Source organism: Amblyomma americanum, chromosome 4 (assembly GCF_052857255.1).
Source record: "Amblyomma americanum isolate KBUSLIRL-KWMA chromosome 4, ASM5285725v1, whole genome shotgun sequence".
NCBI classification, from domain to species: domain Eukaryota; kingdom Metazoa; phylum Arthropoda; class Arachnida; order Ixodida; family Ixodidae; genus Amblyomma; species Amblyomma americanum.
In genome coordinates, this window is record NC_135500.1 from 200204877 (window position 1) to 200229777 (window position 24901).

The 24901-nt window shown below is 45.8% G+C and overlaps 1 protein-coding gene across 1 annotated transcript; it reads left to right on the forward strand.

Annotated features, from left to right (window-relative positions):
- Window positions 1-5622: 5622 nt before the first annotated feature.
- LOC144129055 (uncharacterized) lies at window positions 5623-24539 on the forward strand. Its single transcript, XM_077662941.1, has 6 exons — window positions 5623-5842; window positions 10417-10522; window positions 12641-12726; window positions 14542-14643; window positions 15687-15743; window positions 24054-24539. Exons 1-6 carry the CDS (start codon window positions 5765-5767, stop codon window positions 24249-24251), a joined length of 627 nt encoding a protein of 208 aa, XP_077519067.1. The 5' UTR covers window positions 5623-5764; the 3' UTR covers window positions 24252-24539.
- The last annotated feature ends 362 nt before the right edge of the window (window positions 24540-24901 follow it).

The following is a 24901-nucleotide window of genomic DNA, read 5'->3' on the forward strand; positions in this document are numbered from 1 at the left end:
ACGTGCGCACTTACAAGGAAAAATGGCATGCGCCAGTGCGATGAAGCGGGCGAAAATCGTTTCTTACTGCAGTTTCAAGAATTTTCGGGAAAGAGGTTTCTTGTTGTACATCTTTGCAACTGCGTTTTTGTCTATTATGTCAAGTGCATGATTTGTTAGCAATGGTTTGATGAAATTCTTGCATATAATATGCAGTAGTGCTTCCCTATGGCTACTTTCCTTGTTCTCACAGGTCAGGACAGGCAAACCCGTGATTTTATTCATACTATAGAGCAAGCATGTGTTCAGTGGCCTTTAAAGATGCGTTCAGTCTTTGAGCATGATATCGACGAACTTCTTGAGGCCCTGTAACACTCTTAGGAGCGCTGACGTCGGGTAAAAGAGTCCACCCCTCTCTTGGTGGGCAGTCAAACTGTTTACAGCAGCATTTCCTTTGGGTTTTTGCACCAAAGCCACACAGCTGTCACATTCGACCTTCTCGGAAACCACACGAGCTATGTAGCCCCCAATAAGGCTGATAGCTGCCATTTCCGGAGTCGGCAGGAAAGGCTCCGACGACATGCACATGTCTTGGAGTGCGTTTGTAGCCAGTTCTATAGTTTCGTTTTCCGCAGCAGTGGCGGCCTCAGCTTCAGTTAAATTGTCAATGGCACGGGATGAGACAAAGGAAGTGGAGCTTCTGACGTTGCTGTTCTCTGAGGCTGCAACAATGTCTGTACGCAGCATTTTCTCCAACCCACTCAAAACACTTCTCACAAATATCTAGCATATCATTACATCCTGCTGAACGCCGCAGAGAGCCAAAGAGAGACTCAATGGGGTCACTTGAAAATTTGCGCGTCAAGACAAACTTGAAGTTGCACTCATTTAGCAAGAATCGGATGCAGTGCATATTTGACAGTGTCGTGAACATGAGGGCGTGGTAGGTCTCTTTAGTTAAAAAGTTCTCTTGGGCACTCGCATTTTTCAGGCCTTCCATGTACTCAACGAATTCGTGCTCCAGCCAGTGCAGCCTTCGATCATCAATGTCCGAAAATTCTTTTGTGTCCGGGTAGTTCTGATGAACGTGCTGGCTGAGGTTACTGACGTCCATGGTTACAAACCGCTTGTTCATCTTGCACATGAACTCGACTGTCGGGCCTACGTTTAAGAACTTAGCATCGCATGTGTGCCCAGCCTGTTCTTTCATAAAGCTCAAGGCAGCGGTCACAGGAGGTGAAAAGAGCTCAATCGCTGGTTTTACTGCCATTTTCTCTATGGTGGGTGGGTAGACGTATTTTCTAGTGAGAAATCGCACTGGCTTCACGGTGGACCCCTTTTTGCATGTTGTACAATTCTCTGACATAGAGTGAAGAGATTTCTTTCTTTGCTCCCGTTTCCTTCGACAGGAACTGCGAACGTACGTTTTTGATTATGTGACTTTGGTCGAAAGCCAACATGAGGCGCCTGGACGGGTCGGCAGGATATGGCACTCGTATTTGTGGCTGCCCTTGTGATAGGAACTCCATTGCAGTCACGTTGACCTTGTGGTTGTCTATGACGAGTCTGACAGTTTTATTCCGTCTTCTTTACCACATGCCTGATAGCTTCTGCCAGCACTTCGCCTGTGCATCCCTTGGTGAAGAAATATCCCATTGGAGTTTTGAACCTGGCGTGCAGCCCGCAGAGCAGGAAACACAACAAAGAATTGGCGAAGTCACCCCTTTCCTGCACTGGCAGGAGATGGTCAAGATCTGGGCTGATATCAACGTCTCCCAGAAAAGCGTCCCTCTGCCTGTGATATTCCAGCTTCTGTTTGATGTGCATCTCGTCTATGACTAGGCTACGCACCCTTGATTGTGAGGTGACTAAGCAATCTAGCTCAGTGCTCAACCTTCTCTTGGCCAGGCTACTGAACCCAACTTCTCCTGAGCAGATCCCCATGCGTTTGTTAAGTGTGGTTCTACTAGGCAGGACAAGGAGTTGTTCCGCTCTGAGATGCTCATAGCACCTGGGAGAAATGTTGCGCAGAATGATGCAGTGTCCTACGGTGGTCTCACTCTACAATGTTTTTTTTTTTGTTTGCCGTACAGTTAACAACCTGATCTAGTAATAGCCTGGCTTTCTTGTCGTGTTCGGACTCTGCCACAATCCGAAGGAACGTTTTTACGTGGAATTTTTCCTTGAGGGGTTCCAGTTCTTTTTTGTACGCATCAACAGTGCATTTGAGCCTTTCATTTCGTGACTTCCAAGCACGTTCCTTATCGCGCCACTTTTATCGGTCAAGGAAAGCCGCTGATGATTTTTGTTTGTCTGTTTGGGTGCCGGACGTACCCCTGTCACACGGGCATTTCGAGGGCCCTCGAACCGATAGTCTATCGACTCAAAGGCGATCGAGCGCTGCCACACGGGCAGTTTCAATGGCGATCGAGTCAATAGCCTATCGAGTCAACGGAGCAGCGCAGAACTCCATCGAGATTTCGAGGGCCTTCGAGCGCTGCCCAAGGTTGCTAGCGTTGCTTCGAGCGGCGCCAAGCGCACTTTCGTACACGACACATTCACGGTGAAAAAACATGAACAAACATTATTCGCATAAAATTTAATGCAAGCAGCCTGTAAAATTATTTTAAAATTATATTAGACTGGTTTTAAGTGCATTAAGCGCATTAATTTTGCGTTGCTTGCGTACTTAACGTTGACAGCATGGCGGCACTACAGTCCAGGGGAGGTCCCTCGACGTTGTCGGAAGGAAAGCGGGAGAGGTTGGTTTGGGGGTGGGGGTGGGGGGGACATTGAAGGCACTGTAGCGGCACCCTGCCCGCCCGCTTCACAGCGATAACAGCTTCGTCGCTAATCCCTCAAAGCAATATCGTGTTCCAAGCTGTTGTACTCGCCTTCAATTTGCCCATTCTTACCCTCGCATACAGTTTAAAGAGGCAAATAGCTCTTATTTTTCAGATATCATGGCGATTTCCCAGGTCTTAAGCCTGACGAAGCAGCGCTCTGACGCAGTTGGACTGGCTTGGTTTTGGCTCGTCTTGTATTAGTGTGGCTATAGCAGTGTATGCATATGTCCGTCGCGTACGTGTAATTAAAAGGGTTTTGAACGACTTTCGCGTATGCCTGTATTTCAGCATTTAGTATACATTTATTAAATATTTTTGTTATTTTTCCAAAATCCAAAGTAGCGATTGTGGCGCCACACATCCGTGGCGTAAGACACGAGAACCATTTCAATGGCCATTGAGATTTGCCGTGTAGCAGCGGCGAGTTCGATGGCGATTGAGAATCTCGAAGACCCTCGACTCGAGGGTGATTGAAACTGGCCGTGTGACAGGGGTATAAGACGGACGCGGTCTGGCGGACGGGACAGGACTTACTGTGCCAGCTGCATCACTTGATTCGCTAGCCGCCAGGTAAAGCTATACGGCCTCAATGGCGGTAACGCCCGATGGTTCAGGTTCAGTAGTATGGACGGTGCCCATAGGCGAGTCTTCGCGTTATCGCTTTTTTACACGGCTGTCGTCGCGGGATTTCGCTGTTGCCGGCCTTAGGTACGACGGGTACTGATTGAAGATGCTTGGCACGACGCCCTTTTTCAACATCGTCAACTTGGTGCCTTCCCGAAAGTCACTTGGCTGGAAATGCAAGCTACAAACTACAGAATAATTTGATGTTTTGTTTGGCTGCCACTTTTTCCTTTTAATTACCTTGAGCCATCTTTCCCGGAGTTCTAAGTCGGCAGGAATTTCATGGAACGAAACGCCGGGCTTCTTGTTTCGCTGACTGGACGTGCAAAACAAAACGCAACAGCAACGCATTTTCGCTCGCTACTCCCTCCAGCAACTGCAGTCATCAACGCCTCACTTGTCAAGCGGTAACACTAAACACACCACACAAATAATACAAAAAACAGCGCACCATAAGGCATACTTTTTGCTGCAACGGCAGTCACAAGAAAATTCTGTGCTGCCTACGTGTCGTTCGTCTGCTAGTATGGATGGATGGATGGATGGATGGATGGATGGATGGATGGATGGATGGATGGATGGATGGATGGATGGATGGATGGATGGATGGATGGATGGATGGATGGATGGATGGATGGATGGATGGATGGATGGATGGATGGATGGATGGATGGATGGATGGATGGATGGATGGATGGATGGATGGATGGATGGATGGATGGATGGATGGATGGATGGATGGATGGATGGACGGACGGACGGACGGACGGACGGACGGATTGATTGATACGGCTGAACCCTTTAAATCGGGCGGTGGCTCAAGCCACCTAGCCATGTCTTGTGAAGTTTTACTGCTGTCTTGCTTTTAGCCACTAATCGTATAACCTTCGCTTGGTTACTTCTAACCTCTTAAAATCCACTTTCCCTTCACTATCCCTAAACCCCAATGCCTTGGGTAAGTCAGCCTCGCTGCTTTCCACTGTAGGGTGAAGCCCTTTACAGAAAATCAAGTGTTCAGCCGTTTCCTCCTCCTCTCCGCACGCAATGCACAAAGTGTCTATCTCATGGTACCTGACTCTATACGTCTTAGTCCGCAAAACTCCAGTCCTGGCCTCAAACAACAAAGAGCTTCCCCTACAATTATCATAGATATTTTCTTTGACAATTTCCTGTTTAAAGGTCCGGTACGTTCCCAGTGCCAATTTCGTCAGCATCCCTGTTTTCCACAGAGCTCTCTCTGTTTCTTTAACCTTTTTCTTAACCGATAATTGCTGATTTGCCCCCTTGCTGCTGTCAAGATATTTGCTTGTCAATTTTCGAGTTTGCTTTCTCCATTTCGTGTCAACATTCTTTATATACAGGTATCTGAAAACTTTCCTAGCCCACTGCTTTTCCTCCATCTTTCTCAATCGTTCCTCAAATGCTATCTTACTGCTAGCCTCTCTGCTCTCGAAAGACGCCCATCCCATATCACCCTGTACCCCCTGATTTGGTGTATTTCCATGTGCTCCCAAAGCTAACCTCCCTACTCCCCGTTGTTTAATTTCTAGCCTTGCTTGAACATCTGGCCTCATACACAGGACCGCATTACCGAAGGTCAGGCTAGGGACCATCACCCCTTTCCAGATCCCTCTTACCACCTCATACCTACTGTAATTCCACAGTGCCCTATTTTTCATGACAGTTGCATTCCTACTAGCTTTATTTATTACATATTTTTCATGCTCTGTCAGATACTCAGCACTGTTATTTATCCACACCCCAAGATACTTGTACTCATTCACTACTTTTAGCACGAACTCCTGTATTCTATGCTCGCCGCCCTCTTCATTAAATATCATCACTGCAGATTTTTCCTTACTATACTTGAAGCCTAATCTATCTCCCTCTGTACTGCATATGTCTAACAACTTCTGCAGGTCTTCCTTGTTGTCAGCCATTATCACTATATCGTCCGCGTATATTAGTCCCGGTAATGTCTGTTTAATCCATTCCCCTTGCTTGAAAAAACCCCTGACGCTTTAGGCATGTTCTTCAGGGGGCATTGCCATATTACTCATACTGGAGAACCAAACCGACCAAACTTCTCTTTGAAGCGATTCCGCTTGTCCCAGAGGGCGCGCAGCATCATACAAATTCGGAGATTGCGCTCTGTGCCGATGATCCTCTTCCCCGCATAATGTTACCGCGCAAACAAGGGCCGGCTAGGGCGTTGCTGCGACGGCACGTGTGGAAGTAGTGAGCAGGTTTAGCGTCCGTTGGGAGTGCAAGTTCTTTGCTCTAAGGGAAATCGCCTGCAAAGTCAAGATAGGACCATGGCTTACTTGACCCATTGCTGCTGCGGCTGTATGACTGTCAAGACTGGCACCAAAGTGCTGGCCATACTGAGCGTGGTAAGTAGAACCAGTGCCTCTGGTAAAACTTGAATGCTGTATGCTCTTTTCAACGAGTTAGACTCGTCTGGCACGTTTGGGTGACTGCAGCCTTGATGCGGCATGTGTGAATGCAGGTGCCAGCGTGTGTTATTCTCTTTTGTGTCAGGTCACATTTCTCTGAAGTTTCGAATTTAAGCGCCGCTGCATGGTTACGTTATCTAGCACCGTTGAAGGTGACGCTATGCGGTCATTGTTTGAGTTTAAGTGACAACGGGTTGTGTACCTTTGTACCGTGTGCGTCTCACGAGGTCTAGCGGTCACTCCGGAGACATTTCTTAACTTTTTTAGGCGCAGGTATCGCCGGAGTGGTGACCCAGTGCCTCTCACTCCGCAATGTGTAAACACATCTTTTCTTAGCTACGCCGCAGGGTTGGACGACCGTGGAGCGCAGACGTGGAGCGCAGACGGCTCCACGCTGGGCTCATATCGTGTTTGAGCTTTGACTCGTTACATCTCAATATTTTTTTTTTTTAGGAGGTTGGGGGGTGGGGCAGCAGCGTCGTGGCTTCTTTGTCGCTGCGTTCTCTCCAAAGGAGCGAGAATGGATGCCGTCGTAGCCTTCGCGCGGTGCTCGCAAGCTTGCCGACGTGTTTTCGTGTCCTTGCTTTTTTTGCGTTTTGCATTGCTTCGTCGGGGTGCAAGGCGAGCTTGTTTGGGGCATCGCGCGCTCTGACGTGACCGCGTCACTTGCGCGTGGGCCTGTAATGAAGGCCGCCACAAATGATTGCGACACGCGTCTCTCCCGGCGGGAGCAGACATCCGGACGGGCTCGTCCCTCTCCATGGTCGCGCGTTAACTTATCTTGTGGCCTGAGCCGCACGTCTGAGAGGAAAGGGGAACGCATGCGTATTGGGCGGTGTCGCGAAATACCGCTGAAAACTTGTTGCGTGCTTTGCTGTTTGCTCCTGAGCGTTTAGGCTCGTGTGGGGGACGTCACTGATGCGTCGCACAGTGGTTCGGAAAGATTGGGTTCAGGGAGCTGTGTGATTTTTGGACATCGATGCTCAAAGTTTCGCTTGCTGCTGAATTCACACAGGCGTGAAGTAGTAGTAGTAGTAGTGGTTTATTTAAAATAACATAAAAGGAAGGTAAAAGATTTTTGCTAGCCCCGGCATCTGCCATCACGTGCGGCGGCACCTGAGCTGGGGCAGCGGAAAGAAAGGATAGCAGGCAGGTGGGAGAAATGAAATAAAAGAGGTGAGGGGACAGAAGAAAGACATGGGGGGAGGTAAATAGTACACTACATAAAATAAATATATACTGCATAAAAACATTAAAAGTGAACACTATAAATGCAAAATAAATATACTATATACATTATTACACAAAGAGTCAAAAAGTCAGTTGTCTTCGCGGCGCGCGTGTGCTGATGACAGGAAACTCGGCAGTCAATGGTCACACGCGCGCCGCACTTTGCACACAACAGCTGGTGTGGGGCGCCCAGCTGTTAGAGCGTCCGAGGTAGCACACGTGAAGTTTGCGCTGTTTTCATTGTGAGGACACATGGATCACCGCGTGGTATTCGCCTATGACCGTTAAATAATTATTAATTTAATTTTTTCGGGCGGATGAGATTAAGAAGTTAGCGGGGGTACGGTGGCCGCAGCTGGCAAAGAACAGGGTTAATTTGAGAGGTATGTCTGTGTTTTCATAAACTGTATTGCCAAATACAGTTCATGTCAGTTCATGTCTATTTGCACTACGAATGACTCCACACAAGATTGTAAACTAGATCTGATTCCACTCCAAAATGGTGGTGTAAGCCACATTGCCTACATGAAATTTAACATCTTTACATGCAGGGCATCTGGTTATCACATACTTTCTTTGCCATTTTTCATTCTTCTATCCAGACCTGAAAGTCTGTAACTGACTGTGCAGAAGGTCCTGAATGCTAATAATGTTTATATTTCCTATGAGTGCACCTATGAAGCCACTGGCTGTTTCTATACTCTCCTTTTCAATTGAGAGCAAGTTGTCCACTGTTCGATAACTATTCTCGCCAGTGCTTAGTGGCAGTGGTGGGAACATATGATTTTGCTGCGCACTGTGGCCAAAAACTGCCTTTGTAATTTGATCTTCCCTGTGTTGGATTGCGTGAAACTTATATTTGCTCTTGCAGTGAGGGGCAGTCCTTTCATTGGCAAAAGTTACCTTGGCATATAGATGGACACTTGTTGATGGTGTGCGCTTCATTCGAGAGCCCGGTGTGTATATGGTAATTTATGAGACATGTTGGAAATAATGGCGAATCTCGGCGTCCAAGTTTTTTGACATTGCAACGCATGTGAAAAGCGATATCATTCAAAATGATATCTTCCTGGACAAAGTGAAAATTCAGAACAATGTTCTGTTCTCCTAACTCTGCCTCTGTTAATGCATATGTCCTGCTGGATAGGTCTTGTGTTGTTGTGGGGAGTAACTGTGTGGCCTTTCATCAAAGTTCTTTTAATAATAAAGGAAATGGAGCTGTACCAACCATTGCATTCAACTCCAAAGTTGCCGTTAGGTTTTTGCACTCACTACACAATTCAAATTTTTGTAGCGATAGCTACACTACGCTTCTCCTTCGACCCTTCAGCGTGGCACCACTTGAGCTCCGTGGCGGCGCCGTTGGTCACGTGGTTGGTCACGTGGTGCGGAGCTGCTGCTGCTGCCGGCGGTGCGGCGCGCAACAGCTGCAACAGCTGTGCGTATGCGCCATGTCAAGTGGAACGAAGATGAAGAAGGAACACCCAGCGAAATGGAGCGGCGAAAGACCGAGTACTTTGCAATTCGACTGAGCGAGTTCCACTCGGCCAGATGTAGCCGTAACGTCACTCCAGATTTAACCAGAGCTAAACCACAGCCATTTTTTTGTTGCGAAAATTGCATCATTTCAATGATGTCCAATTACTGCGGACACGGCCGGCACTAATTTGCTGACATATGCACAGGATCTTCTAACTTCAAGAATTAAGGAGCCTTCATGGAGCATTTTGGAGTACTAGAAGCACATAGCACAACTGCATCATTTCACACACCTTTGGTAGAAGTTTTATTGAAGGGCGCCGAGGATGCTTGCAAAAATTCGAACTAAGCCTTTTTAAAAATGTGATCCATTGCCAAATTTTCTTCAAATACGCTTAAAGCACAGCAAAATTCTGACTTGCATTAGCTAGGCCTATACAAGCCACATGAAGTAGCAAATTTATTCATGTTCTATCTTATTGATAAAGTTTACAAACAAAAACATGCTATCAAATTATTTTCTGACATTATCCCATTGTGTTATAGCAGGATACAGCATAATAAAAACCGCAGTTAACACTGGGCCACGATCCGTGGCGTACTGTATTACTCTGCTAGCCAGTCACAAAAGTAAACTAAATCAGTTGTTAGTGACGAGAGAAGTTTTAACAGTGGACTACTTTTTTGTGGTGGAGGAATTCTTTGCGCTGGTCGTAAATGTGGGCGGAGCTTCACTGCAGACTTGAGTTGTATCCAACTATAGTATCTAAAATACCATATGGATCCAGTTCATAGTTAATTTAATCCAGTATTGGTAACAGAACGAAATATGGTCTGCATCAGGCATTTAATTTTATAGTTTAAAACAATATAATGCAACATTTTACTGTTATAGCATTACCAGGCACTAAATGTCTTTCAGGGAAATTTTTAAAGAATCTGCATCTATTTTTAGAGTTGGCCATTTTTTGAGTTTTTAAATTCAAGATCTCATTTCTTGATTAGAAAAAAAAAGTGCCCTACTTGGCACTCATAACTTTGTGGTTTTTTTGCTGCTAAAATCCTAGAAATAGAAAATGTTATTGCGCTGCTTTCAACAGAAAAGTTTGCATGGTAATTGCTGAAAATATACTGAGGTTCCATAAAATTATATTTGATTCTGTGGGAATCTGAATGTGTGATCTCGCGAAATTGCAGAAGCAATGTTTTCCACCTCTTGTAATGATTTTTTTTTTTACTGGACAACTAGAGCACTTCTTGCAAAACTAAGGTGCATTTCTTTATTATGTCACATTTGCCTTTTGCACATAATTGAAAACAAAAAATATTCGACTTAGATTACAATCCTTATTTTGATAATATTGTGTGTGTGTGTGCATGTGTGCGTTCACTCAGCTTACAGCACGGCGCTGCACACTCCCCATGTGGGTATTTTGGACCACTTTTGGCTTAATGGAATGAGTTTGTTCTGGCATGGCGGAAAAGTATAAGTTCCAAAGTATAATCTGAGAGGTTGTGCAGTAAACAGCAAGAGTTTGTAGGATGCATGTTTGTGGGAACAAATTTGCCGTGCGCTGCTCTACAAGCCAGTCTTTTGGTATGAATATCAGTGGGTGGAGCATGCATGTCCCCTCATCCTGATATTTCAGGTGATAGGCACACATGACTTCGCTGTAGTAAATCTTTTTCCACACACCCACATCCTGTTAATTTTTGCTACGAACTGTAACTGCTCCTTGATGGCAAACATAATGTTGATGTTGTTACATGGAGGAGCTGAGCAATTTCTTTATTCATTGCAGATTGGTTTTTCAATCGGTTTGATCGCCTACTCGGCAGTCTGTGCTAACTTCGACAAGGTCCTTGAGGTCTACGAACAGTACCCGGAGCTGTACGATGCTGTCAAGTGTGAGTTTATCTGTGAAGCTATTTTTGCCATGTGACTTCTTCAGGGTAGAAGTAAGAAAACTAGTTTGGCTGGTTAAGCACGACTGGTGTTGGATTTGATTTACTGATATGCTTTGTCTGGTTTGTATGGTCAAGGCTCGAAGCGCTGTGCTGTGGAGTGGCATATATGATGACTTGATAATGCTGTGTTGCTGGCTATGTGAAGACTTATGTGTCATGTTATTACCATTACAGGTTGAGTATTTCACCTGTTAACCCCTGAAAAAAAAAAAAAAACGTACCTGTAGCCATTCACTTTCTGGCACACTTGTAACGGCAGTTTGAGCCAAAGAACAATTATGAGTAAATCTGACCCACTAATGTAAAGCATGAGCATATAGTCAAGTATATCTGTTTCCTGCATTTGTCTTTATATTGCTAGCAGCACACCTGAAGATGTCAAGATTATAACGCTTAATCTGCCCAGAACCTCTCTGTGAGCACAGCATGGCGAGTTAGCGTGTTCGGCAAGTAGTGCGCTATCACGGTCACCTTGACCTAGTTACGCAGTCCTGAATGTCGTGGAGCAGTAGTAAATAACGTGAAAAAGTACTCTTCCTCCCAATCTCTTTTTTTTAATTGCCACCATCTTAACGGACTGTAGTGGAGCTGGCAAAACGGGAGGAGTGTCAGTCTGTAGCCGCAGGGATACATGATTATGACAGTTTCATAGCAAGACCGGTTTTTCTCGTGTTGACGCCATACAAATGGCTCACTTCACTAGGGAGTCGCAGCATACTGTGCGCAATAAAAACACGCGCACACCCCTATGTTGACTGCAGCTGGAGTGGGGCGTCCAGTTGTTAATCATCCAAGATAGAAGTCGTGGAGCGTTCAGTCACTGCGTGTAACTACCTGGCAGAGAACAGACGGGACATCAAGCCCGTCTGTTCGAGGAATGCACAGAGGCTCACCAAGGTTCGCTCACAGTTGCGTGCACTGCCTTGCGGCCACAATAGCGTCTTGAGGGAGTCCGGTAGTATGCACAGCGCCCTATGTTGCGTAAGCTTGCATCTGTTTGCATCTGTCGCGGCCATGTATCCACGACTTGTGCCATCATCAACTTGCATTGCTGCTGTAGTTACTGATGGGAGCTAAGTTGTGGCCAGTGGTAACCGGCCATAACCTTAGTAAGCAGAAGTGAAGGTTGTGGAAAAATTGAGAACTTAAATTGGGTGGAACAGTGCAGGCTAAATATTCTACATTTCAGTTCTCCACTGTTGCATGTCTAGAAATAGTTTCAGCCATGCTGCCTGAAAGGCAACCTGTAGATTTCATGGTGCTTCTGCTGGTAGGCGAGAGGGTTGTTCCAGGTTCCTTTAAACGTGGCTGGTGGCATACCGTTCTGCCAATCAACAAAATATAATAGATGCATCATCAGTGTGTTCTGTAATGCACTGGAATGTGCTAAATAGGATTAAGGCACTGCAGTCAATGGCTTTCTAGAGAGATGCAGGGTTCAGCACATTTGCATAAAATTGTTTTGATAGGGTTGCTGAAGTGCATTGTGCCTATCTCTACTGGAGTGCCTTTATTACGCTTAGTTTCACATTTGTATATCTATTAGATTAGGCATCAGCCTTGCTGTGCACATTTCACACTTTTCATTTTTTCTGAGTGCCATTTGCTAAAGAGCAGGTGTGAGCAGGTGTAGTCTCCTTGTGAATTCATGCCCACTGCACCAGCGTCCAACTTCTTCCACATGAGGAAGTTTATTTTGCAGTCTAAGAAAAGGTAAAAACAGCACTAAATTTAACACAAACCACACAGAAAGACTGACAAGTTTGTGTGGTCTCTCTTAAATTTAGCTCTGTTTTTACCTTTTCTTAGACAATGCTTCACCAACTAGCCCCGCAAGATGTACTGTTTATTTTGCAGCAGGCAGCTAGTTTTGTTTTTGTTTCCTTAGGACAGTCTGTTTCTCTTTAATAGGAAACTGGAAACTGGCTGTGCCTTTGTAGTAGAAAACACCCTGAAGCAATATTGCCTTGCTTCAGGTGAATTGTTTCAGTTGAGTGGCCACCGTGGCTGGTTCATTGAATATACCCAGTTATAACCATTTTGATTTTTTCATTACAGCGACCTATGGACTGTTTGTGGCCTATGCTGTCATCTGTGCAGTCGGGCTTTTAGTGGGTGCAATTTGCATCAGAGGAGCATACACTGTGAGTTCGTCCATCGTTTCTTCATATATAGTGGTCGGCATTTTAAAACCATTTTCATCGGGGAAGCTCTTAGCAAAGTGCAACTTGTGGACATCGGTGCAGTTTTCATTATTTGTTAAGGTTGGCACTGTCATTTGTGCAATAGGCAGAGAAAAAAAAAATTTTTTTCCTAGGTGGCTTGATCAAGATTATAAGATTGTAATCATAAAAGTATCCTGGCAATGCATGTTTAGACATAAGCAACCTTGTATAGAGCTTGTAAGTGGTGCACGTCAGTGGCTGATATTGCATGCCACTGCCTTGCACTGAACTCAAGATGGCTCCCACATGGTCATGCATAGCCAAATTACTGGGTTATACCATTCCATGGGGGGATTACCTGTCACAAGTGTCGTGCTTGCATCAGCTTTGTACTGAGGGGTGATATCTGAGAGAAACACACAGCACCTGTGAAGCATATTTTAGATCATGGCTATGTGCTGTGGAATAAGCTTCTATTGTTGGAACTTCTGGGCATTCACAAGAGCTTCGATTTGTCTTTAAAAGATGGAAACGCTGACAATCTGTTGCTGTTAACTCCATTGTATGCTACAAGTCCGGCCTGACACTATGATTGAGCTCACTGTCTTAAGCAACTACTTATGCTGTTTGCGAACCTAGCTTGATCAAGTCCAGCTTTTATTACAGTGAGAATTATCCAGAGCTCAAAGGGTTTTTGTGGCACTACGAGTCTCATTAAAGTGCAATGTATGAATGGTCCCATTGAAGGAGCGCTTCCCAAGAAGGAAATGTTGAAGTATATAGAGTAGAATCTCGGTGATAAGAACCCGGTTGATGTGATTTTCGCGATGATACGAATTCGCGAAATTCCCCGGCCAGAGTGCATTGTGTGCGATGTGCGGAATTTCGGATGTTCCGAACTCTCTTCCTCGCCTTTACGGATGATATGAACGTGCGAGCCACGACTGCACCCTCGAGCACTAAACGCTGCCCGCACATCACCAACGTCGTGATCACTAATCATGCGGTGCACACTGCGCGCAGTGAGTGGCGGTGCGCGGCCCGCACATCGCCAAAGTCGTGATCGTTAATCGTGCGGTACGCATCGCGGGTAGCGAGCTGTGGCCGCAGAGCACCGAATAAATCTCGTCAGCCATAAACAGATCTGCGTGTATGCATTTTTCATACTTCTGCATACAAATCTTGTTCGTTTGGATGATACAAAATTTCGGGTATGAATTTTTTCGCGACCCCGTGAGATTCGTATCACCGAGATTCTACGAGATTCTACCAAGGTTTATGGACTCTGATCTGCAATTTCTGTATGCAATGGAACATGTATGAAGGGGACTCAAATGACCGTTTGTCACTTGCTATCTAAATGCAAAAGATGGCAAGATCACGCCATAATTACCAACGGTCATCCAAGTTCTTATTCTACAGTGGCTTGCTAAGTCACCTTCCCATTGCAGTCTACATTGTTATTGAAATTTAACTAGTGTGTGCTCCATAGGTTATTTGTTTGATGAACTTTGGTAACCTTGGGGCAGTGAGAAGCTTGCAAGCGTATTTATAGACTTCTGATGGGAACTGCATAGTTTCGTGTTAGGAAAGTTGCAAAGAGGAAGAATTGTTGCTCAGTAATATTCATTCTAACCCAGATTTGCAGCCTAAAGTAAATCTTGACTTTTCTCTCTCATTACTCCTTGCATAATTCTTGATTATCAGTGTCGCTGTGATTGTGTTACAGCCATGATATCTTGAAGATCTCTTGCATTTTGAACTGTATACTACAAATTATTGCTTCGTGTGCAGGACCAACGACACTTGCTGCTTCCATACTTGGTTTTTGAAGCACTGCTGCTTCTCATTCAAGGCGTGACCATCATCATTGTTGTGGTTGCGATTGTGGCCAGTGTGAGTAAATATGGTTTCCCTTCTGTCTTGGGACCTGCTGTGGTGGCCCGGCAGCTCTGGCATTTACGTACTGATCCCATAGACCCAGTATCAAATCTAAGCCAGTGCGGCCACATTTTGATGGAGTCAAAATGTAAAAATGCCTGTGTGCTGTACGATGTTGGTGCACATTAGATCCCAAGGTGTTCTATATTATTCCAGAGCTCTCTACTACTTTCTGGTTTACACCATATGGCGATGGTAGCTTTTGTACAATGGCAGGAAACTTGACGACCAGACTACAAGCTGCTTCAACACTAAAAGTTACAAGGCATAACACTGGCTTATTGATATGACAGGGAAAATCCAAACAAATCCACAGTGCAACACGAAGCTGAAGCTTCACAATACAACACCCTTCAGTTGAAATCTGGAAGGCCTTAAAAGCCACGTGTGTGCAACTTGTGAGCTCGGAAGCAAGTGGCTCCACACACCATGTTTTTTAACTAAGCCTCTTGGATTTTTTACTATTGAAGTCATAGGTGTCAAATTCTCAGGGAACATATATTTTTGCATGCTGGTTCCAGATATGTCATTTAGTTCCATCAAGTCCTTGCGTACTTATTTAACATGGTTTGTAACTTATGTTGTCACTTGTGAAACAGATGCTAAATTTTCTTTTTTTCTTAAGTGCCAACTTCAAAACCCTATAACTCTGCTTCTAGGGTATGCATGATGATAATGCTACCCTTATTGCATATATTGATGTCAAGAGATACCAATGGCATGCGTTTTAGCAGTTCTCAGCAAGAGTTGCATGACGTAATACATAAGTGTGCAAAGACTCATTTTACATAACATTGTATTACAATTTGGAATCTGCACACTAAAATGCATTTCCTGAGGATTTTATTAATGCGACTTCATAGTTTTAAGAGACCCTCTTCCCCTCTTAACTGCGCCAACATGACCCAAGACTAGCCATTTTTGAGTGTTCCTGGTTTTTATGCTGGTTGGTTTCTTGTTCTCTGAATGTTCCCTCTAAACTTGGTTTTTTGCTGCAGGGTGCTATGCAGCTGCTTGTGTTCCTGTGCGGCCTCATCCTGTCCCTGTCCTTGCAGGTGAGCCAGTGCACTTCAAAACCGTTTTTTTTTTTTTAATGTGTGTACAGCCAAAAGATCCTTAGAGGCCGACTGTTAAGCTTGTGTGGTGATCAAAGTGCTTCAAAAGCACTTCAAAGTGCTTCAAAAGCATTTTATACTTTTTTTTTCCCGCAAACCTTACTAATGCTTCTTTCTCTGAGAGTTTGCGAAGTCTGCTGAAATTTGGCTGCCTTCTTTTTTAAATGCTCCCTCACTTCTCTAATGGGTAAGGCATGAGGGTGATGTGGAATGAAGAGATTGCGAGCAAATTATCTGCTGAGTTTTAGAGCGAAAGCTCTACTTCTCCCAAACGAAGCTGAAGGTCATGTGGCTCTGAAATTTGACCTTCAAACCAGGAGGAGTGGAGGCTTGCTGACATCATGCCACGTGACTCGCCACAGCTGCGCGCGTTGAGCCGACGGCATTTTCTCAACTGCCGGAAATCATGTGATGCACAGTTTGCTATATAAAAGCATGTGGTTACCTTCACATAGTCATGGATGAGCAACGTGCCGAAACTAGTGCGTCAACGATGTCTCGTCTCCGACCAAGCCAAACCATTGATATGCAATATAGTTTAATCAAAGCTAAACCATATCTAACCATGCTTAACAGAGCTTTCACTCATCTTACTAGGTTCATCCGGGTTGAACCACCGCTAATTTTTTTTTCTAGAGAAGGTTGTTTGCAGATGTGTAGCTCGAAAAGTGTTCTTGCGACGTTGATCGAGCATGAGGTCTTGTGCAAAGTACGGGACATGATGCCTGAATGGCCAGAGATTCGCCAAAATAATATTTAGTATTGTAGTCTTTGCCAGAAATGCTTGTTTCAAGCGGATGGCGTTGAAACGCAGCAGTGACTTTCGACAGTGGAAATGACATGGCAGCCAGATTGGGTGTTGCCTTTCTCATTGGTTCGGCATCCAGCTTGAACCTAGTTCCTTTATACTTGGGAAAGGGATCTAAAGTGTGATCTCTCCAAGTGCAGTAAGCTTTTCGCATGCCACTAAAACAGAAAAAGAAATGAAAGCGAACTAATAAGAACCAACAGTAGGGTCACCACTTTCCATTTTGCTTCAAACTTTCATGGAGGTGAGCACCATGTCTCAAACTACACCAAGAAGGCAGCAAAAAGAAAAAAAAATTAAAAGAAAAGCCGGCCAACACACCCTGGCCAAAAATGTGGAGAGAGAAGTCGGACAGGAGTCAAGGTTGCTGGACCTGCATTAGCCTTCCAAGCCTACCAACAAAGAAACATTGCGGAGCTTCCTTTGTTGAGTTAGCTGCCCCTGCCCTGTCTACGATGCGTACACAGTAAAGCATGTATGCAGAGGGATGACACCATCAAAATGCACAGCTGCGTATGTACCAGGTGCTGGTCTGATTGGAAGTGCAGTTAAGTATAGCTTCCACAACAGTTACTTGAAATGGGAAGCACCGCTGCTAGGCAGTGTGACCTAGTCTGCTGAGCAATGCCGCACACGCCTGGCTGCAGTTGTTGGCATCTCTCATGAACATCAAATCGGGTCATTTTAATTATTGCAGAGGGGTACAGAACAAATTTCTGTACAAAATCCAGTACAGTAAAAGCTTGCTAATTTGAACTTACGGTTAATTCGGACTGATGCCGAGGTCCGGCACAGCCCTGTGTATTTCAATGGGGGAAAACTCCTGATAATTCGAACAAGGCAGCATCCACTACGGTTGATTCGAACTAGGAGCCCCTGGCTGACACCATTCCTCGTAGATAAAAGTTGACCCATAGTGAGTACAACGCGCTGCGAATTTACTAGAGGTGTAAAAAATTCGTTGGAGGCACTTAGATATCTCTCAACTGTGAGAAGGCAAAAGCCGTTTGCGACTCATTGCGGTGATTTGAATTTTCCGCTCTTGCATTCATTTCACGACAGAGGAAAAGAGCAGCTGGCGCGAGTGTGGCAGAGGAAGCGGTGATGTCACGCTCCGCATGCGCAGCGAGTCTGTGATCTGAAGGTCACGTGACCTTAGATCATGTGACATCACAAGGTCACGTTACCTAGGTGGCGATGTAATGGACGGATGGTCACCGCGAGTATGAGCCATTAAAGGTTATCGCCTTAATAATGGAAAGAAAAAAAGCCGAGCACATGAGGCTGGCTGAGCCTGTGCTCCGGTGCATGCCGAAGCAGGTTTTCGTTGCTGGGGCACTCGCCCGCGCCGCCGATGCTTTGGCGCAAGCTGTTCCAGGTATTTGTTGTGCCGCAGGCACTGGGCCACGATCACGTGGTGTACATAGCGCAGTATGACGGTTCAGGCGCCACCGTGATATCCTTTTGTTGGTGCCGCGAGCTACGTGGACAGCAGTGTGAAGACTTTGGAGCCTTTGAGTGACGCCGACATAATTGAGGCTACATGCTGTTGTGACGTTCCTTGTGTGTGCTACGAGGTTCCGCATTCGACGGCGCGGCGTAGACGGAGACCCAGATGACAGCGGCATCATCAATTACCCAGCCATGCTCTTTGAGAGTGACGACCAGAACGAAGGGGTTTAAGCCCAACCGGACCCAACCGGACCCGCCGCCGCCACCGCGGGGAAACGGGCTTTATCCTCCCCAATTGCCGTGGCGGTTCCAGGGGCGGCCTCGTTTCGGCGGGCCTGGCCCCTCCCGAGCACAGAACGGAGGCCGATGACCCGCGGGAACTGTCAGCGGGCCAGAGCGCCTTACCTTGAGGAGCGAGTGTCAGTTGATGGATGGAGAACGGAGGCCGGTGACCCACGGGAATTGTCAGCGGGCCAGAGCGCGCCTTACCACAGCCGACGCTATGCGCTACCTCGAAGACAACCTTCTTTCCCTCGGACTCAACACGTGAGGGGGGCGAGACCATAAGTGCGGTGGTATGTTTGTGCGCCCAAGTGAAAGCCCTAGCCCCCCTCCTTCCCCTCCGGCGTGGGCGTCCTCACCCTAGGGAGTGTGGGGAGAAGAGGATATAAAAATCGACAAGCAGTACGGAAGAAGGACGCTCAGGACGACATCGTTCGCCAAGAGGGCCTTCAGCGCCGAAGCCCGACGGCGTGCAGCTTCTGCCAGCAACCGTTCGAGATCAACTCCGGAGCCCCTCCATCGTCCCCATGAAGTCGTCGGCACGTAAGCTCGGACGCCCCAGCCTCTGATGTATAAATCTTAATCATGTGTAATTATTGAATATATCTGTTTGTTTAAACTGAGCCATACGGTGTCTCTTTGCCTCTCCGTCCCGTGAGGACCTGCGCATTATGGGCGGTCATCACACTGTCAACAGACGACACAGGGCTCACATGCAGTGAGCACCGCCAACAGTGATGAGTCCAACTGTGGTGACGACCCTATGCCACCGCCAAGTGCATGTGAAGTAGTGTCGGTGCTCGGTGTTGCAGCACGCTACTTCTCTGCCTATGAGAACTTGGATAACGTCCTGAATTCCAGCACTAAAGCTCGCTGCTCACGCGAATGCATTCCAGTACTTGTTTCTGGCGCATAACTGACCGATCAGTTTATTTCATTTGGCAATAGAACCGCATGAATTTAATTCTCAGAATTGCCCGCCACAACGTGTAGTAGCGCCTAGCTCGCGATAACGGGTCTAGATTTGACTTCGGATTCTGCCCGTGTGGCGGGGCACAGTGACCGTGTCATTCTAGCGCCCATTTGATAATTTGAACTTTGCTTAATTCGAACAATTTTCCGATCCCCTTCAAGATCGAATTAACGAGCTTTTACTATAGTGGTCTCATCAGATACATGCACGTTTTCATAACATTCAGTTTTTGCATGAAAAGTTGAAACGACTGGGCAGAATGGGAGCCAGAATCAAAAGGCATTGTAGATAAAATGGCCTAGCAAACATTAACAGTAAACATTTATTTCTCAGTCTTTTCGATCTTATGGATAACAGGAGCGCAGCGGCAGCCGCCACCATCTCCACTGCAGATCTCGCGTCGCTGCTACACGTAGGATGGGGAGGAAGAGGCATAAGGAGCACCCGCCTCTTTCTGTGTCTAGAAAAAATGTCTGATGATTTAGTTTGGTTTGGCTAAATGTTAATTAGGTGTGCTTGCTCTTAATTCAGTTTTCATTTCGGGTTCGTTTGGAGGCTCGGTTTAAAAGGGCAATGCGATAGCGATGCGTTTCAGATCAATTGCGTACGAATGGAAGTTGATTAAGACGACGAAGTCCAAAGCACAATGTAAGAGACTGGCAGTTAAACATATGGGTTTAATGCAGTGGCCAGCGAAGCTGATCTGTTTGTGCCGCCAAGGGTTCAAAAACCACTTACGGCCGTAGTGTGTTTTGCCATAAAGTGTTTTGCATAGCTGGCCATTAAGCCTGCTGCCAGGTTGCCCACAGCCTGGAGTGCAGGGGACAACCTGCCAACCGTGCCAGGTAGGCCACTTGCCAGATGCTTCAGACAAACAAACATTAGCCAAGTCTGAAATTCGAGGGGGTTTAGCACACTAAAGCTGCTTGGTAGCGCACGGTCTGCCCCTCTACATCGCCCTTGGAAACTGACTGAGCGGCTCTTCGTCTCGCATTGCCGGTGCGCTCCGCTATCCTCAACCATGTGGCTGCGATGGCCACGCACCACTCATCCCATGCCTTCTTTGCTACGTCCTGTTGTTTTGCGCTGCTTTTGGACATGAATGGCTGTAGTGCCACTTAGTGTGACACTAAAAAAGTGAAAGGTGGGGAGAGGCGCTGATAGAGCTGGAGCACAGCGTTTGTGCCACCTGTGTTTGCCCTTTGCAATCATAAACATTCGTCTCATGGCAGCTCGAGTTTTATTGTCATGAGACTTTTGTGGTGTTTGACCGAATTTCCGACTGCCATTTTGAAATCTCGAACGGACAAGAAACATTCGAATGCGAATAGTAAGAGCTAACGCTCTTTAAAAAAAAAAATACCAACGCGAGCAACAGGTATTGAAAACAACACATGAAACCTAGAGCAGTTTCGTGGCGCGGCTGCGGGTGGGGCTAAGTTAAGACTGCGGTGTATATTGCTCACTACTGACAGCGAGGGATCATGCCGTTGTAATGTGTCAAGGGGATCGGCCGACTGACGCATCCTTGGCTACGGGCCGCCAACGCAGACATTCACCGAGTATAGGCATCAGTGTAGTGTGACAAAGCTAAATATGGCACAGAAACCGCTGTCACGTGCATGGTCTGGCAACGGATTGGCCCAAGCAAACAGCTTGGTTTGACAACTTGGCGCCGTCCTTCGCTTGCTTGGCTTTTCTCGTCATGTCGCCATACCAACCAGTTTACTGGCATTTTGAAAATCTCTGGTATGCACAGCATGTGTACAACAGTCTGTGCATCGTAACTTTTGCGACCCACGTGACCAGGGTTGCTGCTCTGCCATGGTTCTGATGTGATAGCACAGCCCAACACTCGGAACCCAAAATCGTTGAGTAGAAATAATGCAATAAAAATATTTACTTTGCAGTATGAATGCCAGAGTGTGTACTTGCACTTGTGTACTTGCACTGCACAACGTTTGAAAAAAAAAAAAAGAATGCATAACAAAAATTGGTTTCTGCACCCTTTTTAAGTAGGGCATGAGGCGAGTCCATTTCCCATGGCAAAGATGGGCAGGCTAATCTAAGGAGGGGACCCGTGGGAAGAATCCACCCCTTCTCCTCTGATCCACAACCGCCTTCTAAATGTGATTGCGCACTCAAAGCAGCTGCCCGCTCTTTGTAGGCTGTGTTTTGTTCGCTGCACTGCCGCTAGACGGGGCTCCTTTTATTATAATTAAGTGCCTGGTTTGCATAATGGAGCTTGCTCTATGAAGTAACCCTGGACAGAAAGAAAGTTTAAATTTTTACAATTATTGGTCGGTAAACTGCAAAATTTTTGGTACTTTGCTTATCTGCGAATTCCATATATCTGTATTATTTCTCTCTTCTTATGACTTCAAATTACCGAGGGCTAAGTGTACTACTTTTCTGCAGCAATTAGTGTGAACACAGATTGACAAACACAGATTGACAACAGGTATAGCTGCAGTGCTGTAGAAGGGATATGACATCTTGACATATGCCAATCAAATGAAAGTAAACAGCTTTTTCTGCCAAGAGCCTCGTGAAACAAACTCTAGACTTTTGTGGAACTCTTAGTCACTGGGTGACGACATAAACACAGTGAGAAGTCAGTAACTAAGGAAAGCACGAAAGCCTGCTTATAAGAGACTTTTCATACCATAAAGGAAAACTCACTTTCCAGCACTTCTGTTATAAAGCGGTTTAGTAGGTTGCTTTTTTAGCATTGTGTGGTGCTCTACTATGGTTCACTGCCTCATGGAGCCACATATCCACTGCGTAGGTTCATTTGGCTCCCAGTTCCAAAAGATTACAGCAGTGAGTTATCAGTGTGGCACTGAGTTTGTATGCCCCCAGGCTTGCATGGCAGCTTGGTCTTGTTGCGAGCTCGCATAATGCCTCTGCACATTCGTTCCATTGTGCTCTTTGGGCCGCTGAATACATCCAAACTGTTTTTGCTATCAAGCTCACGGTCACTGCCGCCTTCATAAAATGCACTGTTTTATGAAGCTAAGCCTATGCAGTATAAAACTTACAATTTCTTTATTACATTCAGTTTTAGTATTAATATTTAATACGGGTGTGTGAATATTCGAAATTTCGAATACAAATCGAATATGCTTCATGTTCGGTTCATATTTGTAATCGAGAAATGATATTCGTGAAGTTCCAAATAGTATTCGAAAATTCCCGAATACTCGGCAGCGATCGTATACCGCGCCGACTTTCGTAAATCTGATTGTTGCAAAAGCGCAATATCTGGGCAAATTATCTGAATATAGAGTTTAAAGTTCCAGGGAAAACAATATAAAGGCCCTGTTCTCATTCTTCTCCGTCGTTTATCGCGTCGACCGATCACATTCCGATGCCGCTAGGCTTGACCTTGTGCGCAATTCCGCAAGTGGACTTTCCCACATACCACACGTGCTGCGAACAACATGGGGGACGACCCGCTTCTAACAATTGCAACGCGAAAGCGCGTTTATTTTTTATCCTTCCGTAATATGTTATCTAAGTAATGCCCACACCCATGGCATTCGTTTTGTCACCTTAACTCTCTGAGCGTGACCACCGCCATCTTGTTTTGGTCAACTACACTATGCGGGAAAGCCTACTTGCGGAATTTCGCGTGAGGCTCCCGAAGGGGCGAGTCGAGGTGTCACAACAGGGCAAGCGATCCTGTAAAAATCCCGCCTATTGCATGCTGCACTGTAACCCATGCACCTCTTAAGTGGGCCTAACGGCAGGCGTGACAATGTTCAGAGGGCCCCTGTCACTAGGTCAAAAAACTAACCTGGCCGCATAGTTTTGGTTTCTGAGCTTGGCCACTCGCCCGTTGCAATGGCAACTGTCGGCCCGGCCCGCGCATTCGCCAGTAGTTCAATCTCAGCACTGTGCCGCTTTCAGACGCTGACTGACACATCGCTCGTCATTTCTTTTCCTTTTTTAGAAACAGTCTCGCCATTCCAACATCAATGCGCGTTCCCATCTCGCTTACGTTCGCGATGTCTTTCAGGACGCCGAAACTCTGTGCTCGTCACGGGATTACAGGTGTTTGCACGATAAAGCCCCCTCATAAGACTACCGAATTTTGATTGTTTTTTTTTCCGGGGCCGCGGGGCATTTTATATATCGGCCTTCAAATAACCTGGGCATTTCTGTCGGTTTTTTTAACTCCGAATTAATGAGATTTTACTAGCCATCATGTTGTTTTTGTTTCCAGTCTTTTCATGTTATGGACTGCATATTGCCTGACCACATTACAGGTTGGATACTGTTATGCAGTTCAATTAAGTAGTACACATTTTTGCGCACATCATGTTTTGTTTTTTTATACAGTGCTCGGGCAGTCTAGTTTTGTTTATTTCAGTTGCAAAAGCCATACACTATTTTGAACAAAATGCGGGCAACAATTTTTGCTTGTTTATCTTTTCTTAGTTTATTTTTTGTGCTGACCAGATATTCGATATTCGAAGCCATTTTTTTCTTCATATTCGTATTCGAAAATTGTGATATTTGCACACCCCTAATATTTAATCAGCTTCTCATCAAACAAATGAAAGAGGTCTCTTCACTCATGTGGGTTCTTTTTAAATTTGTGTGCCTCACAAAAAACATTGTTTTTTTTTTCTGCTTAGCATAGCAAAATTGAGTGCTGTTATGCGTACCCTTTTTCATCAGATGCTAAGGAATAACCTGTGCATATTGTGTTTCTTCTCTTTTCCTGCAGATTTACTTCTTCATTGTGGTGCTTTCGTTCTACAAGCAGTTGGCCTTTCTTAGCCAAAACCCAGGTCACATGGGTATGGGTTCATCTGGTGGCGCAGTTCTGGCTCCTGCTCCTTATGGGGCCCACCCAGGACCATACTCTGATTCCCCTCCACAGTACCAGCCATCCGGTCCAGACTCCAAGATGGGCATGGTGTGAGCTGTTCAGAACAGCAACAGCGGTACCAGTGCTGCCCTGGTTGTGCAGGCTCCAGGCAGCAGAAATTGCGGCACTTCTGTGTGGCTCCTTGTACACTTTTCTTCTGCAGGGCTTATGTTGTACCTGCTGCATCTGATGGATCATCTGGTTTGTGCCCGGTGCCATTCATCATTCATCAAATTTGCTTCTCTCTCCCAGTCATACCGAGCATGCATGGCTAGTGCATATTTACTTCCACTCAGTTTGGAATGTGTTGACATTTTTTCTGTTAAAACTCTTCTGCCCAAATCTTGGTCGATATGCACCTTAGCTTGTGTATTAGATTGCAATTCAGGCTATCAGTTTGAATGTTTCTGCACTCCTACTATTGCTGGAATTTGGTGGCACATTGGGCTTGTTGGCTCATTCGAACCAAATCAGGTTGCATTCATTGGTAAATGCTGCAGATGTTTGAGTGACCCTTCTCATGCGTGTTCCTTGAAATTAAATTGTACATCGCATTTGTTCCGGTTACGCCAAGTGTAGGTGCAGCTTTGCCGATGGCATTGTTGAATGCTAGCTGAAAAAATGCTCCTTCCCATGAACTTTTTTTATCATCTTAGATATTTTTATCATCATTTTATTGCTTTATTCTAATTCAATTAAATTTT

Excerpts from the sequence above, each read along its gene's own strand:
- LOC144129055 (XM_077662941.1), top strand. The coding sequence starts at position 5,765 with ATGGCTTACTTGACCCATTGCTGCTGCGGCTGTATGACTGTCAAGACT. Across the intron at positions 12,727-14,541 it reads GCATCAGAGGAGCATACACT|GACCAACGACACTTGCTGCT; the intron begins GTGAGTTCGTCC and ends CTTCGTGTGCAG. Across the intron at positions 14,644-15,686 it reads TGGTTGCGATTGTGGCCAGT|GGTGCTATGCAGCTGCTTGT; the intron begins GTGAGTAAATAT and ends TTTTTGCTGCAG.